Here is a 16552-nt window from a genome sequence, read left to right on the forward strand (position 1 = left end):
TCCAGCTACGCCGTGTCGAGGAAAATCGAGCCTTTCTACAAAGGAGGACGAGTCCAGGTACTGAGGCAGTGAGGGGCAGGTTTGGGCGTCAATACCCCTCTCCCGGGTTCGTAACGTTCCTGGTTTCCGTTCCCGTTTCTCCAGGTAAACAGGGATGGAAAGTTCATGTTCTGCCCCTGTGGGAGCAAGCTGAACATCATCGACGTAGAAACGGGAGCCCTCCACAGCCTCCAGCAGGTGAGGAGATTGTGCTTGTCCTCAGCACAAGAAGGACTTGGACCGGGGCCAGAGGAGGCCACGAAGATGCTGCGGGGGCTGGAGCCCCTCTGCTGGGAGGAGAGGCTGAGAGAGTTGGGGGGGTTCAGGCTGGAGAAGAGAAGGCTCCGGGGAGGCATTATAGCCCCTTCCAGTGCCTAAAGGAGCTACAGGAAAGCTGGGGAGGGACTTTTTACGAGGGCATGTAGTGATAGAATGAGGGGTAATGGCTTCAAACTGGAAGAGGGGAGATTTAGATGAGATATCAGGAAGAAATTTTTCATTCTGAGAGTGGTGAGACACTGGAAGAGGTTGCCCAGAGAGGTGGTAGATAGCGCATCCCTGGAGGTGTTCACAACCTGCCCTAGTGGAAGGTGTCAATGCCCATGGCAGGGGGGTTGGAACTAGATGATCTTTAAGGTCCCTTCTAACCCAAACCATTCTATGAGATCCAGTGTCTGCTGACTGATGGGCTTGTCAGTGTTAGGTTAATGATTGGACTAGATGATCTTACACGTCTTTTCCAATCTAGGAGATTCTGTGGTGAAACCATCGAGGGTTTTCCAAGGCTCCTGGGGTATTTTTCTGCCAAACGTTTTCACCAAATGTTATTCTAAAGCTCCCCGAAGAGCGAGGAGAGGATGGGAATTGCTCTAAATACAGACTGATGTTATTTGTGTTGTCCCTGAGCGCAGCTGGGAGCTGCTGGGTGCACTCAGTGTCTGCAGAAGCACATAGAGAAGGGTGCTCTGAGAGCACGCCACTCTACAGAGGGATTAATTGGGTTTTTTCCTTTCATTTTTATAGGATGATGAAGAGGATATCAGTTCATTTGTTCTTAGCCCTGATGATGAGGTATGTGTTTGCTTTGTGGTTTTCTGTGCTGCTCCTGATGGCCTCCTGGTAAAAGCCAGTGAACACTGAAGGCTGCTGTGCCTGGAAGCGCCCTGCATTTCCAGACATCTCTGCGGAATCGTCTCGGGCACTTCCCTCTGTCCCTCCTTCTGGGTTCAAGTCCGGCAGAGGAATGTTGAGAGACTGAGCTTCAAGAGTTTCATGGCAACTGTCATTTCTGCGCTTTGCGTGTGGCCACTGAAAGAAATTGAAATCTAATTGGTAGCTAACGGTGTGTCCTTCCCCTTACTCTTGCATAGATCCTGGTGACAGGGAGCCGAGCCCTGTTGCTGAAGCAGTGGAACTGGCGAGAGAACAAGTGCGTTCGCACGTGGAAAGCTGTGCACATAGCACCAGTTGCTAGCATGGCCTTTGACTCTACTTCAACATTGTTAGCCACAGGTACAACCCTGTTTGTGTCACACGATGGGAGTATCGAGTGGCCCTTCTGCTTTTGAATAATTTAGCTCAGATGGATGGACACAGCTTGAGGTAGTGATCTCCTGAATTCAGACACAATCAGAAGAGGTTTTACTTAGATAGAAGTGGCATCTTGACAAATAACAAGGGATCCTTTCAATGTTCTGTCTAAAATAGGCTTAGTAAAATAGTGATTAAAAATCAGGCATCTATGCAACAGGGTGGTGTAGTTATCCTAGCGTAGAACTGGGGCTCTTGGAGATGGGGGAGGACAGACATGACCTGTAACTTAATTGTACTTCAGGGTTCTTGTCTGTGAGCAGTCAGGTTTTGCCCAGCTCTCTGTAAGGTGCTCTGTTAGCTTCTCTTGGTGTGGGTGGTTGTTCTCAGATTCATTTTTCTTTGTGCTGCCTTTGCAACCCATGAAATTTTACAGTTGCTGATATGTTGGCCACCTGGTGTCTCTCTCCCCTGTAGTTCGTTCTTATATGCCCTTCTTTTCCCAGGTGGCTGTGACAGCACCATTAAGATCTGGGATATGATCAAACAGTACTGCACACACAACCTAAAAGGATCTTCAGGAGTTGTACAGTAAGGACGAGTCATATTTGCCAGTCACTGGCGTTAGTGTGATGCTTGGACACAGGGACTGATGTGAAATGTCTTCAGTTAATGGAATGTAAAGGCCCATTCTGAGCAGGTTCTGGGCTCTTCTGTTTCCTGATTTTTGAAATGTCTAGTGAAGAAGCAGGGCTATGACCGACTTTAGCCCAGAGAGGAAAGACTTTGATGAATAAATTTGTGTCGTGGTTTGGGCTGGGCTCTAAATGGAATATCAGTGCTTACTAACTGATGTACTTCAAGAACATGGAAAGACTGGCAAAGATCAGTTGTAACTTTTTCTGGTGGGTGGCAGAGGAATGAAGTCCTACAAAGACAGTCCTCTTACAAATTCATGGCAATTGATCTGTTGAACTCTTTGTGTAGAATGTGTATTTATTTAAATGTTGGGCTAATGTATGCATGCCAGATAGTCTATTCCTGTCCTGTTCAAGTGCATCTCCTTCTGTCTAGCCTTGTTGAATTCCACCCTGATATCTCCCGTTTGCAACTCTTCTCCTCCTCAATTGACTACAAAATCCGCATCTGGGACCTGAATTCCAGCAAGTGTGTTGCTATGCTGGACGGCCACTTCAGTGCTGTCACCTCACTGGCGTTTGCAGATGGAAACACACTCATTAGGTAAAACCTTGCAGAGGCTTAGCCTTTCTCTCCCCTTCACCCTGCCTCCTGCCAGAGACTGGGGCTTTCTGTAGAGTCTGGGAAGGTTGTCCTGTGAGGGGAATGACTGCTACAAGTGTTCAGTGTCTGCTTTGACTATACAAGCGAGTGTCTGAGGGTCTCAATACTTGTGTTTCTGGCAATATATCATGCTGTCACATGGAAGGCTGATGCCTTCTTTCACATGGGCCTCTTCCCACAATTCCAAATTCACACTCAGAGCCTGAGTTGAATCGATTTAACACTGGAACTGTTCTTTTAACTTGCAGTTCTGGCCGTGATAAAATCTGCATGGTGTGGGACCTGAAAACCAGAGAAAGTAAACGAACCGTCCCTGTCTATGAGGTGAAATTGCATTTCATTTATTCCTTGGAGATCCTTTGTCGTTTCTATGTCACAGTTTGTATGGTACCTCTCCCTCTTTATATTCTTATATATCGTGAAATCAGGTTTTTCTTCCTTTTACTTTCCAGAGGCCTTAAAATTCTGTGTCTAAAGCTGTTTATTTTCTTTCTCTCCTTGCCTGGTGTGGTAACGTCTGGGCAGTTTGAGGAAATATATGCCTCTAGTGCCCCAGTCCTGGAGAAGGAAGGAAGGGCAGTCATGGAAAAAAAATGTTCTCACGTTGTGTCTGCCTGCCTGTCCTTGGTAGCCGTGCAGTCTGGGGCATTGGAGTGTGGGGTGTGCGTGAGTGTGTGTGCCTGTTGGCCCTGGAAAGCTGGTCGCTGAAATGGGATTCCGGTCCCTTGCACTCAGCTGCTGTTTGGCCAACCCTCTTGCAGAGCGTGGAAGCTGCCATCCTGTTACCTGAAAAGGGAGATTTCTCTCAACTGGGTGTGAAGAAACAAGGGTTGCACTTCGTCACAGCTGGCAGCAAAGGTGAGTGTCCTGGCACGGTGCTGCCAGATTTGGAGGCTGAGGAAGGGCTGTACTTAAGACAACGCATTGCCATTGTTCCTGGGATGGTTGGTTTTTGTGTGGCAGAAGCCTTGGACTGAACTCCGAGGGCTGGAGAGCAGAGCCTGATTCTGAGTTCCTCTGACCGTAGGGGATGAGCAGGATTGATCAGGCGCGCTGTGGAGCTTTAACTATGTATGTCTTCAAACTGCAAAAAAGTTTGATTTGGACTGGAGAAGAAAAACTTTGTGGCCCCTCCTGCCTCTGTGATTGGATCTCTTCAGTCTTGCCTTAAAGCTGTCTAGCTTTTTCCAGTAGGCAAGGCCAGGGTTTGTTGTTTTATTCTTTGGCTAATTGCTGTCTAAAACAGTGGCTCTGACAGATCATTTATATCATCATTTTTGTTAGGCGTCCTGAAAGTTTGGGAAGTTGCCACAGCTGCTTGTGTGTACACCCAGTCTGTGCCCTTTGAGTCGAAGGAGGAGGCCAGCGAGCGCAGCCTCACCCAGTGCATGCTTGTGCCTGCGAGAAATGAGATTGTCACAGTGTCCGTTGAACACAACATTGTTTTATATGATGCTCAAACTCTTCAGCTCAGGAAACAGGTAACAGCCCTCAGCCTCCCCTTTCCTCTTCCTTTATCCATACTTTAGGATCAGCTCTGTTCCTGGTGAAAGCTTTGTCCAAGGGTGCCCTCCTCTCCTGCCTGCTCTTGAACTGGTCCTTGGTTACAAGCCAGAAAGCCAGTTTCACTGGTGAGGTTGTTTGGAGGAATATTGCACAGACACAAACATAGAAAAAGAAAGCAGAACAGGCTTAGCCAAAAATCCGTCCCGTGCTCCAGCTTACATCTAAGGTTTTTAAATGCAGTATTACATGAAAGGTAACAGTAATGCGGCCTCACTGAGCGTGGTGCCATTCAGTACTTCTCTAACCAGCTGACTTCTCCCTGTTAAACTGTTTCTGTTTTGCCATCTTCAGCTTGCAGGTTACAACGATGAGGTTCTGGATGTGAAATTCCTTGGACCTGGTGATTCTCACATTGTTGTGGCTACTAACAGCCCTCAGCTGAAAGTGTTTGAACTGGCAACATCACACTGCCAGATCCTCTACGGTCACACAGGTGTGTGTGGTCAGCTCTGACGTGGGTGGGTGGGAGGGAGATGTGAAAGTATTTCTCTATCTGGCTTCTCTCACAACTCTTATGTGGAGACTGAAGTCCTTGAATTCTCTGTGGAACAGCATCGCAACAAGTTTTGGAGTTGTGTGGAGAAAGTATATATTTTGCTGTCCTGATGTTGCAAACCCTCATTTACTTTTTCCAGGTCTGTCAGTTCAGTCCCTTTCACAAACAGTGAGATCAATTTAAATTGGTAGCTGAGTGTGAGCTCTGAATGCAGTTTTGTGGCTGCAAGTCACAGACTTGCACCAATGCTGTAAGCAGCCAGTCACTGCAGTGAGTGTAGGTATGTTCCCCAGTGTCCCAAACCTGTCCCTCAGTCAGTAAGCAGTGGACTCATTAATCCATGTATTTCTGTTGTCTGATTTCAGTAGTACTTTGCATCCAGCTGATTTTTCTTCTTCTGTTTAGAAACAATTCTCGCTTTGGATGTCTTCAGAAAAGGCCTGATGTTTGTCAGCTGTGCTAAGGTGTGTTAGCTTTCTTCATTTAATGAAACTGTTTGTTTCTAGTGATCTTTGTGGGCAGGCTTGTATTCTTTTTGGTGATGCAGAAAGGGCTTCAGTTCAGACAGAATTCCTGTCTGCTACATCCCCCAAGTATAAAGTTCTTCCACTATCTGTTTTTAATGTTGTCCCCGGGGAAATGTGATTGATTGTATTTTATTAGCCTGAAAGGAGATGTTTCATTCTCCAAGCGTCTTGCTCTTGCATAAGAGTTCAGAGATGTCGTTAGTGTGAGACTGATGGGGAGCTGTGCTTAAAAACTGTGCTGGAAGAAAAGGTGCCAACTGCCCTGATACAGCCAGAAATAGACCTCCGTGCTGGAATCCCAGGCTGCAGCGCACCGTGTCTGGCTGTGTGTGCCCTCACCAACGAATGCAGGCAAAGGTTGAAGCTTGAGAATTGAATAGTCAGTCAGGCTCGTGGATGTGGTGAGTGTGTGGGGAACTGATCACTTGTCAAAAAAAACACATCAGTTTATGTCCTTTCCCATTACAGGACAAAAGCATTCGAGTCTGGCGGATGACCAAAGATGGAAGGGTGATCTGTGTTGCCCAAGGATTGGGTCACGCGCATGGGGTAGGCGCTGTCTCTTGCTCAAGGTAATAAAAATCAGATGAGGGTTTACCTTTGCAAGCATGAGTCATGGCTGCTTTGCTGATCCTCAAGGTGAATGTTTTGGTGGATGCCTGCCTCTGAGCCATGCTGTCTCTCATTCTTGGTCCCAGCTTGTCATGGTGCTCTGAGTTTGAAGGAAGGATGATTATTTTTTTTTTTTGGATGCACAGCTGTCTATCCTTAAGTTGTAAAGTTTGCATGTCTTTGTTAATCTAACTCACATTTACCTTACAGAGCAGCAGCTGGATAAGTTGCCAGATAAAGCTTGAGTGATCTGGAGAGGAGGGTTGGGGAGTTAAGGAAACGTGTCTGTGAAGGTGTTTGCTTGAATAGCATGTCTGTTTGTCAGCTCTTCTCCTTTCTTCATGGTGCCTAACAGTCTGGAAGCCCAGCTTGTCTGTTCAAGAGCTGCAGCGTACTTTTGTCTGTAAACGAAGAGAGCGAGCGGTGCTCTTGCCTAATGTCTGAATTGTTGGAGGCTATCCCAGGGACCTAAGTGAAATGAAAGGCAACTTGAAAAAAACATTAAAGCACTTTGTGTCACATCCCAACAGAGTGACTGAATGTGTGTAGATCCTGGTAGGGGAGGAGAAGGCCTTTTTTCTGTGCAGGGGAAGCCACTCTTTTGCTTCCTTACACTTGACATTTTTATTCCTTTTAGACTGAAAGAAAGCTTCATAGTAACCAGCAGCCAGGACTGCACAATCAAGATCTGGAATATCCCAGAATCCCTAACTTCCAAAGCAAAAGCAGCCTTGATCTCCAGTCCAGAAAACCTTCGCGCAAAAGTGACTGAGAGGGGTCATGACAAGGTAAAGCTCCGCTGACATTAGAACATGCTTTTAGTACTTAACTCTTTCCTGTGTTGTACCCTACGCCTATTGCCTGTCTGACAGCTAGAGCAAAGACTTAAACTGCTTTGCACTCCGTGCTTGTGTGACTTCTCTAGGACATAAACAGCGTGGCAGTTTCTCCGAACGACAGGCTCATTGCCACAGGCTCGCAGGATCGGCTGGCCAAGCTGTGGTCCTGTTCTGATTGCTCTTTGCTGGGTGTCTTCACCGGACATAAGCGTGGAATCTGGTGTGTGCAGTTCTCCCCAGTGGATCAGATCTTGGCCACTTCTTCAGCAGATGGGACCCTGAAGCTTTGGGGTCTTCGGGACTTCAGCTGTCTGAAGGTAATGAGAACTCAGACTGCCCCTTGCTCCAGGCAACCCTGGTGTGCTACAGGGGTTGATTAAGGCTGTTTCAAAAAGGTATCTGGTAGTCGGTGCAGCTGAAATATAGCAATGTGGCCATGCTGAAGGAAGAGCTATCCGGGTGTAGCCTTATTCTCCAGGATCTTGGATGTGTAAGCCGCATGCAAAGCTCCAGGGCAAGAGCATCTGCCCACTACTCGAGTGATCTTGCTTTTCTAGCTAGCCAGTGAGCAACATGGTTGATCATAGGGAAAAAGCACATTCACGCTATTGAAAGAAAGCTGGCTTTGTCTGACACAGCTGTGGCCATGAAGGAAAACCACACAAGTTTAAATTTCAGGCTCGCTCTTCATAAAAGAACTATCTTTCCAGTCCAGTAGTGTCTCACTAGACCATGAGGAGACAATTGGTACTCTGTGCCGTGTTCTGCCCAGCAGTGTAACCTCACTGAATGGGCGCTTCAGGCAGTGGCAGGGGATTTGACTTTTTTGGGGATAGCCTGTGCAGTTGGCCTCACCATTCAGACCATTTGCAATATGACCTTGAGCAACAAGTTTAAGCAAGCGGGTTGTTTGAAGAAATGGTATGGGGACAAATAATTTCCTACTGCCCTTTTCACCTACAGTAGAAGTCCCAAGGATAGAGGCTGCTTTTTGGAACTTACCTATTTGAGCTTTAGGAGTTAATATTATCCTCTCGAAAGGCCTGGCAACAACTCTAACACTTCCGAGCTTCCTTGCTGTTTTCCAGACCTTTGAAGGTCATGATGCCTCTGTCCTGAAGATCATTTTTGTAAGCCGAGGAACACAACTGCTCAGCAGGTGAGTACCTACACCAGGAGTTTAGAGGAAGATGTCAAACCTAATCAGAAGAGAAATCTCTTCGCTGATATCAGCTGCAAGAGGAGAGCGCCTTGTGCAGTGGATTTAGTTTTGGAAAGACCAATAGGAATATGCCACGTTTATGCCAAGCTTTCTGCAGGGGATAACTTACCTTCCTCTTCTCTAGTTATGCTGTGGATTCTAATTAGCTGCTGTGAATTGCTGGGTTGGCGATGTACGCTATGGTTAGGCAGAGCTAAGGGCGCATCTCGCCCTACTGCCTTTGGTGAGGGCGAAGCAGCCAGAGCGAAACAGTTATTGGTACCTGGAAACACCACCAGAGCATATGAGGAAACATAGGTAATAGGATTTCCCAAGAAGGAATCGCCTGAAGGAATGCTGGTAGTACTGGCAACTACGTGTTTGGAATTCTCAAGCTCTTTTGACATTTTTGGTTAATTCTGCTCCTGTTTGAAAGGCATTGGAATGAGACAAGTTTATCTGATATTTGAGGTGGGGCAGAGTGAGAATGGATCTATCCAGTGATTCTCTGAGTGAAATTTGTTGTTTCTTTCTGTTCCAAAAGCGGTTCTGATGGTCTCTTGAAACTCTGGACAATTAAAACAAATGAGTGTGTGAAAACATTAGATGGTCATGAAGATAAAATCTGGGGTCTTCACTCTAACAAGCAAGATGATATGGTTGTGACAGCATCCAGTGACTCCTGCATCACGCTGTGGAAGGTACAGTACAGCGTCTTTCTGTGTTTCCTCTCTAGGTTAGGAATCAGAATGCAGTTGGAGAGCTCGGGATCCCAGGGGCTTGTTCATCACTGTCCCAACATGACATGTACTCTCCTCATTTTCTGCACTTTGAAATTGCGTCTGTAAGGCATATCTTGGGGTTTGGGGTGGGTTTTTTTTTTTTTTTTGGCCATACTATAATTCCCCAGTTGATGTAAAAAGAACAGCAGATGGGCCTTAGCAGCCTGCCCAGTGCTGGTGTTCTGAAGGTGGTTTGGAGGGAAGTTGCAAGTTGCTGGATTTAACGCTTAAATTACTTGACCTAGAGATCTTGCTACAAAAACTGGTCTCCTAATCACCCGATGGCTAAATAAAAATCAATCTGTATTAAAGCAAGATTTGACAAAGTTATATTCTGGGTTTTTTTTAATAGGATGTCACTGAAATTGAAGAGAAAGAGGCACAAGCTAAACAGGAGGAGCAGATTATGAAGTAAGTTGATCCTGTGCAATAACGAGCTGTGAAAGGCAAACTCTGTCCAGTGAAACTGTCCCCACCTAGAGCCATCCAGCTCCATCTAATCCAAATATTACATCATTTAGCTATTTAGAGGCTGTTAAGGCACAGTAGTCTCTTCTTCTTTGTAGTTTATTTTTAGTTCCTGCGAAGCCTTGCTATAATACTGTCGGCTTGACAATTGATTAGTTTCTTGTTTATGCACTGCTAAGATAAGCAAAGTCAAACCGCCAAAACCTACTTTCACTTTCTCCTGCTTCAGCCAGCACTAAGTAGTTCAGGGAGCCCTTGAACATGCCAGAGTAATTATCTGCACAATGAGGGCACTGAGGCATTCATTGGCAAGTGGTGTTAACTTCTTGGCGTTAAACCTCTGCACGCTATTATTGCCAAATCTGCTCCTTTCTGTATAGCGTTTTTTTTCCACCAACCAAATATTTGTGTCAATCTCTTGACCCTGATTTGTTTTCCAGAGAGCAAGAGCTTTCTAACCTGCTTCATGAGAAAAGATATCTCAAAGCTTTAGGGTTGGCAATCTCTCTGGATCGTCCACACACAGTGTTAATGGTGGTCAAAGGTGAGTCCACGTTGTTCTCTGAAGGCCTTTTTCCGTCCTCTGCTTTCCAGAACATCTCTTCCGGGTAGACGAAGACTAGAAAGCCTAATTGGCTGAAAGTCTCAGTTTTCCCTTTCTCTGATGACTCCCATTTTCCTAAGTGAAATCACCCCCCGATAACAAATGGTCTCCCTGCTCTCAGCTCATAGGTGCATGGGCTGGACCCTGCATGGACTCTCAATTTCTCTTTCTGCAGCCATCCTCAAGGAAACTGATGGGAGGAAGCACTTGGAAGAGAACATTGTTCGGCTGCGGAAGGATCAGAAAGGTTTGTTGCAACGTGGTTTAAAGTGGTAAAACCATTCAGGTTAGGGGCTTGTGCTCTCAACCGAAATTAAAAGGAGAAGAATCCCCCTAGACTCAGCGTTTACCACTGAGCTCCCACCATGCCGAAGCGGGACTGGTGCCCAAGGTCAGCTTCTTTGTTACAGTGCTACGCGTGGTGCACACCAGCAGCTGCGCTGAGCTTGTGTGAATGGCTCTGTGTGTGCATGGCTTTGCCTGGCCTTACCACCCCTTTGGTTAGGATGTTCCTGAGATAGCTCCAGAAACAGTTCTGCGCATAGTTGTTCTGCCCCTCTGGGCTCGTGGGTCGCAGTGTGTGGGAGTTGAACCCCTCTGTAAGACAGAAGAGATGCTGTCTAACTTGGCGTTTCCTGCGCGCCAGCACCCGCAGCACAGCTGACCTGTGCAACTGTCCTTTCTCCGTAGAGGCGGTGTTAGCGTTCTTGGTGACGTGGAATACGAACTCTCGAAACTGCCACGAAGCCCAAGCTGTCATTGAAACCCTCTTGAAGCACGAAGCACCGGACAGCCTCCTGCAGTACTCGGGCATTAAATCTGCTGTGGAGTCCCTGCTGCCTTACACCGGTGAGTCACGCTGCAGGGACGGGCTGTGCGCCTGACGTCTCCTCCTGTCTTGTGAATGTTCCCGGTTTGCTTTGGTCTAAAGAAAAGGGAGATTTTTGCACTCCATTCTGGTGAGCTTTCTCTCCTGTGATGCTAATCGTTGCATTTCTCTCTTTGCAGAGCGCCATTTTCAGAGACTGAGCCGATTGCTACAGGCCTCCATGTTCATCGATTTCATGTTTCAAAACATGAGGCTGGCTGATGCAGCCCAGCAGGAGGACATGACTTCGTGACCCTCCTCCCACCAGTTGCCCTTTCTGGAGGGGAGAGCCTGAACCGTCTTCCCACCAGGTATGGCAACTGGACTATTCCTGTATTTTATAATAAATTTTTAAAGTTTGAATTTCTAAAACAAGTCCAGCATTCAGTCTTCTTGGGGCTCAGTGAGGGGAAGGGGTCATTTCTTTGGCCAAGCTGTGGTTTCCCTTTCTGTTTTCACACCCTGGATTTTCAGGTCCAGACACTTAAACGGCAGTTAGTTTGGAGAAAAGGCAGAACCTGGCTCTGAACAAGCATTTGGTCTTTACTGGGAATTTAAAGACTTTCTGGAGTTGGAAGACACTACTGGCAATGTCGTATTGTATCCCAAAGCCCAGATAGGCAGCGTGTATTCATCAGTGATATGTCACGGAATATTTTCTTTGCTTGGGCAAACTGCAGCCTGGGCCAAGGCAGGTCTCTCACCTGTGCCTGTCCTGAATGTTAGCGCCTGGGAGGGAGATAAGCGCGATTTTAATTCCCCAGCTAGCAAATTTTTGAAGTATAAAAAACACGCAGTCTTCATACATATTTATGTGTATTTTATTTTAGTCTCTAAAATAAATGTAACAAAAATGTATAAAATTTAGAACAACATAAACACCACAAGTTGGATAAAAAGCTTGTTTAAAAAAAATTAACAGATACCTGGGAGAATAACTAAAATTAAAGGTAGCAATCTATATAAAAGTCTTTAAGTTTTCCTACAACTATTTTTCTAACTCAATTCTAGCAAATGAGTTTAGGATGAGGATTGCTGTGAGTTTCTGTATCTATCAGACCCCTTTGAAAGGGGAATATTGTGCTCATAAAAATGAGCTCTGGCTCCCTTGCCCAGTTGGGAAACAAACTGTACTACAACCATTTTTGTTTCTGAGCCTGCACAGACATCTCTGTAGGGAACCGTCAGAGATGAGGTTCTTAGCCAACAGGTTTTTCTTGGACTCACAGCCGTTCAGCAGATCCAATCAACTCCTATATTTGATGGCCAGTTCTCCCCTATCCAAGTTGATCTAACATTAAAAAAAAAAAAAACAAAAAAAAACCCCAAAACAACACCCCCCCCCAAACCCTAAACAAACACCAAAAATAAAATAGTTTAAAAAATATGTATAAAATAGGTGGTTCAAATAAATGATGTTCACACAGCTGCAACATCCCATCACTACCCCATACCAATAACTGTAGCTCTGGATTTCACAGAATCACAGAATGGTTAGGGTTGGAAGGGACCTGTCACTGACTGTCAGGGTGTCACTCCGCTGCTCTCCAGGGTGGCTGCAGCACTCTGCCACCTAGCCCTGGTGTGGGGAGTAACGCAAGAACGGTTGTGACATTTTCACATACTACGCTGCAGGATAAATACCTGCCTGAGGGAGAATTAATGGAATCTGAAGCGACTGCTGACTTACACAGGAGCTGCCAGATCCGCAGCTGCCATGACTCCCCTGGTAAGTTAAACCGCTAAATCCTTTCCCTCTAACCCCATCTTTGATTGTGTGTTCCCATCAGGATCTAACCGTGTCGTTGGAAAACAACAAGTCCCAAGCCCTGGCGCTCCCCACACCACTGCCCATGGCTCCTGTGGGACATTGTCAAGGATGGTTCCTGGCTCTCAGTGGTGGTGCTGGCCCAGGGCCGGGTCCATGCCTGCCCCAGGAGCACTAGTGCACACTCGGGACAGGGAGCAGTGCCTGCAGGGCAGGCCGGGAGGAAGACTGCTGCACGGCTCGCTTCGTGATGGTGCTGCACCTCTGGAGGATCTCGTGGGCTGAGGGGCGCACAGGCACCTTGGGGACAAAAGTGCCCAAGTCTGGGTCAGCGAGGGAGTTACTTAGATCAGCTGCAGATGACTCCACAAAGCCAGAATCGTTCCTGTCCTTGTGAGTGAGGTGCGGAGACTTGGTGCTGTGCGTGGCCAAGGCATGCCCCAGGGGAGAACCCCTGGCCTGTTCCACTTCGGGCAGAGATCTTGACAATTCAGGCTTCCAGCTCAGCCGGCCATCACGCTCGCTGCCGCTCCCCGAGCTGAGGGATGAGCTGTCTGACTCCAGGTCCGGGGTGGAGCTGGCTCTGGGCAGAGACCTTGATCTGCTTCTCACAGAGCTCACGTCCTCTTCAGTCTGGTCAAGGGAAGAGCCAGCCTGCACCCTGTGCTGTCCCGTGGCCTCACCCTGGGGCTGGGGAGTCATCGGAGAGGAGGAGAGGTTGGGAGTGGAGACGTTGAGCCCGCAGCTTATGATGGTCTGGAGTTTGTGGTGAGGATTCTTGTAGGGCTGGAGGTACATGGAGGGCACATAGCCGGTACGGCCGTTGTATCTGAGGGGGAAGGATGAAAAGCAACACTGAAAAGAGCCCTTCTCCCAGGGGAGAGGGGAGGGAGCAGAGCCCCCGGGGGAAGCAGGTGAGGACTCAGCCCAATGCTGTACATGAGGCATGAGGGAGGGGAAAACCATCCCTAGCTGAGGGCAGTCAGCTCAGGGGCAGCTCCTCTGCACCCCGCTTGGGGAGGAGCAGGCCAGAAGTGCCTGCAGCAGGTAACCAGTTCTCTCAGGGAACAAGAGCTTCAGAAAAAGCCTCCTTACCGGATCAGCCACCAGCCATCGTCAGATTTCTTGACCACCTCCACGACAACGCCATTGTTCAGCGAGAGCTCGTCTGCCTTCTGTGACTCATAGGCCCTCACAACAAAGTACAGGCTGCCTGTGGAGAGAAGGGGGAGGTCGATTTTGCCTTGCAGAGAAAATGTCTCCGTTCCTGCGACCAACCAGCTCAGCAGCCCTGGGGAGCAAGCGAGAGCTGCAGGGCAAGTGTCCCCGAGGGTGGCTGATTTGCTCAGAGACCCACAGCTGATGGCAGAGCTGATCAGATGCATCAAAGATCCAGGCAGGGACTCCAAGCAATAGTTAAAGCAGTGGGGTTTTTACAAAACTCATTTTTTGAAAGAGGAACGTCGTGTCCCAGAGAGCCAGAAGCAGACTTACCTTCCTCGTTTGAGCTGAAGGCATTCTGGATATCCTTGTGGGCATCAATGTCTTCCAGGTAGGAGGCTGGGAACCAGGCTATCTGCTTGTCTGCGTTTTCCACTAGCCACCATCCTGCAGTAAACAGAAAAAAAAATATATGTTTTTTAACAGCCTGGTGACCATAATCCCTTGGTAGGAGCTGCTCTGCCACGAGAGAGGGACATTCTGCAGAGCAGCTTGGTGCCTGGCCAATGCTGTGCTGACACTTGGTTCTTTCCTCCCGTGTAAATCCAGGTAAGCACATACACGTACAAACACCCACTGTACCCATGATGCTACCAATTCGGCATCTACCAAGCTATGAATCAATCTAAGCCATCCGTCCCCAAAACTGAAGAATCCTTATCAAGCATACCAGTCATGTCCTTGATTAACACTTCAACAATTTCCTTCTTGGCGACTTTGAAAGTCTTGTTCTTTGTGTCTTTGGTTTCAAAGGTTTCGATGCATCTGTAGCTCTGGGATGCCTGGGGGTGTGTAATAGAGAGCTGCTGCCGTGGCTGGTTTTTCTTTCCCCCTCCAATTTCTGATGGCATGATCACAACACTGAAAAGCAAAGTTTAATATCAGTATACTGAAAACTCACATGGAAGGTTGAGTTTAGTATTAATTTTGGTAAAATCATCTATGCAGTAGGCTAAGAAAAACTTAGGCATCAGAAACAACATCAACATACATCAAAGCATTCAGTAGAACCTCCCTGCCCCGGTATGTAACTTGTTTCTTATCTATCCGTATTCTATAATATTCTTGTTTTATGAAGACACATACAAACAAAAAATACAAATATAATTTCACACCTGTTCTCAGGAAAGGAGGGATCTAGGTCTTGGGTCTGTGCCTTGAAAAACTGAATCACATCTTCACCCTGCGAGATCTTAGCATCCGTTTTCAGCAGCTCCTGGCAGTAAGTTTCCAGCAGTTTCAGTATCTCCAGGCACCTGTTCAGCTTCCCACTCTTCCTGTGCTTCATATTTACATCTTTAAAATAACAAAAGCAAAGTTGGTATAAGACAACAATGGATCTGGATGCTTTGAGAGCAGCATCTTTTGCCTGAGCACGGACGTGCCGTCACCTACTGCCTTTCCCCACACAAGCCCAAACTGTAAGAAGCTGAGACAGCAGTTGTCTCTGCCTCCCTGTCATTTTTAATAGCTCCTGATACAACTTTTTAATATCTAAAATTCATCTTTGTTCATGCATAAATGTTGCAAGGAGCTCTGGGCCAATATTTAAAGTGTAATATTAACTTACCAAGTGCAACTCCCTATTAAAAAAGTCTTTCTGGGTTATTTTAAGTCGGTAATAGACCCAAGTGCATTGATGTAACCCAGCAGTACCATGCCAGGAGCAGGAGTGAGCTGTTAAGCTGTTCCAAAGGAAGGTCAGACTCAGAGATTGAAGTCTGTGTCATTAATTACAACTGTCCACAATAGCTCTATCGTGTTTGTTCGTCCATCGGGGATTTGTTCTCCTTACCTTTAAACCGAGGTATTGTCCGGTCAGATCTCCTGAGCGAGCCATTCTCAATGGGGAATTTTCTCTTCAGCTCTTTCTAAAAGTGAGGAGGAGGAGACAAAGGTGATGCTTTGCAGCCCTGACACACGGCTGGACTCCTTCCCCTCTCCCCTTGATGGGAATCCTATTTTCAGGGAAATATTCACTTACATGGAGATTCTTAAAGTCTTGAAATGTCCGGTAGATGAGGATTTTGTTCTGATCTGACCAAGACACAAACATCATGTAGTTCTGTAAAATAAAAGGGAAGAGAATTTTAATTTAAGTGTTCAATATTGGATGCTTTCAAGCATCAGTATTTTCCAGGACCTGTGGTTTAATTCTGTCTTCAGGCTGCAAGACAGACACATCAAAAAATTAAACAAAACGTGAGACCTACAAAAATATTTCCTTAATTTTAGGGCCCCAAATGGGTAATCATTGTTAAAACCAGAAGAAATTAATGACACTGTGAACAGAAAGACAGCAGAATCCAGGATAACCATTTTCTTATGATATTAAGACCATTAATAAACAAGTCCAAGACCCCTGTCCTAGATCACAAGGCTCTAATCCCAACACTGCGTAGAAATGAGTAAGTATACCCCTATACGAGTAACTCAAAAAGCCTTCCAGTTTCCTGATTTAAATATTTAAGGAGAAAAAAAAAAAAATCCAACAAAAGCAAAAAATAATTAAAGTACCTTCTGCTTTCTGCATTGCATCAAGCCTACAGCCTTTACATCCACTGGGTACCTGCTGCAGCTCATCTTCCCCCAGCCTGCTCCTCCTTCTCCAGAGCAGAGATGTGTCTCCGGGCACGACTCCCGTGGTTAAATACTCCGGAGCGGGAGGCACGGCACAGGCGTTCCGCACTTCCTCCTCCGCCCAGTAACGCTGGCAGAAATTCCGTAAT

At 46.8% G+C, this 16552-nt stretch overlaps 2 protein-coding genes across 2 annotated transcripts in view; one reads left to right on the top strand and one right to left on the bottom strand.

The window, feature by feature from the left end:
* Nucleotides 1–11180, top strand: part of TBL3 (transducin (beta)-like 3) — an 11542-nt gene extending 362 nt beyond the window's left edge. Inside the window, exons 2-22 of the mRNA XM_009894938.1 lie at nucleotides 6–57; nucleotides 145–237; nucleotides 1063–1110; nucleotides 1410–1551; nucleotides 2076–2160; nucleotides 2644–2811; nucleotides 3120–3195; nucleotides 3633–3729; nucleotides 4156–4352; nucleotides 4729–4870; nucleotides 5339–5397; nucleotides 5929–6032; nucleotides 6710–6860; nucleotides 6998–7228; nucleotides 8000–8070; nucleotides 8657–8813; nucleotides 9247–9305; nucleotides 9803–9906; nucleotides 10142–10213; nucleotides 10657–10815; nucleotides 10975–11180. Of these exons, the coding sequence (XP_009893240.1) occupies nucleotides 6–57; nucleotides 145–237; nucleotides 1063–1110; nucleotides 1410–1551; nucleotides 2076–2160; nucleotides 2644–2811; nucleotides 3120–3195; nucleotides 3633–3729; nucleotides 4156–4352; nucleotides 4729–4870; nucleotides 5339–5397; nucleotides 5929–6032; nucleotides 6710–6860; nucleotides 6998–7228; nucleotides 8000–8070; nucleotides 8657–8813; nucleotides 9247–9305; nucleotides 9803–9906; nucleotides 10142–10213; nucleotides 10657–10815; nucleotides 10975–11087 (2380 nt within the window). The 3' untranslated portion in view covers nucleotides 11088–11180. The remainder of the gene's footprint in view (nucleotides 1–5; nucleotides 58–144; nucleotides 238–1062; nucleotides 1111–1409; nucleotides 1552–2075; nucleotides 2161–2643; nucleotides 2812–3119; nucleotides 3196–3632; nucleotides 3730–4155; nucleotides 4353–4728; nucleotides 4871–5338; nucleotides 5398–5928; nucleotides 6033–6709; nucleotides 6861–6997; nucleotides 7229–7999; nucleotides 8071–8656; nucleotides 8814–9246; nucleotides 9306–9802; nucleotides 9907–10141; nucleotides 10214–10656; nucleotides 10816–10974) is intronic.
* Nucleotides 11181–12776: 1596 nt separating this feature from the next.
* NOXO1 (NADPH oxidase organizer 1) lies at nucleotides 12777–16387 on the bottom strand. Its single transcript, XM_009894950.1, has 8 exons — nucleotides 16341–16387; nucleotides 15808–15888; nucleotides 15619–15694; nucleotides 14939–15119; nucleotides 14494–14684; nucleotides 14097–14210; nucleotides 13698–13815; nucleotides 12777–13431 (listed from the first exon to the last, which is right to left on the bottom strand). Exons 1-8 carry the CDS (start codon nucleotides 16359–16361, stop codon nucleotides 12777–12779), a joined length of 1437 nt encoding a protein of 478 aa, XP_009893252.1. The 5' UTR covers nucleotides 16362–16387.
* Nucleotides 16388–16552: the final 165 nt, after the last annotated feature.

The sequence above is a fragment of the Charadrius vociferus genome, unplaced genomic scaffold, assembly GCF_000708025.1.
Source record: "Charadrius vociferus isolate BGI_N301 unplaced genomic scaffold, ASM70802v2 scaffold600, whole genome shotgun sequence".
NCBI classification, from domain to species: domain Eukaryota; kingdom Metazoa; phylum Chordata; class Aves; order Charadriiformes; family Charadriidae; genus Charadrius; species Charadrius vociferus.

Excerpts from the sequence above, each read along its gene's own strand:
- NOXO1 (XM_009894950.1), bottom strand. The coding sequence starts at position 16,361 with ATGCAATGCAGAAAGCAGAAG. Across the intron at positions 15,695-15,807 it reads AAGACTTTAAGAATCTCCAT|AAAGAGCTGAAGAGAAAATT; the intron begins GTAAGTGAATAT and ends CCTCACTTTTAG. Across the intron at positions 14,685-14,938 it reads CCCTCCTTTCCTGAGAACAG|TGTTGTGATCATGCCATCAG; the intron begins GTGTGAAATTAT and ends TTTGCTTTTCAG.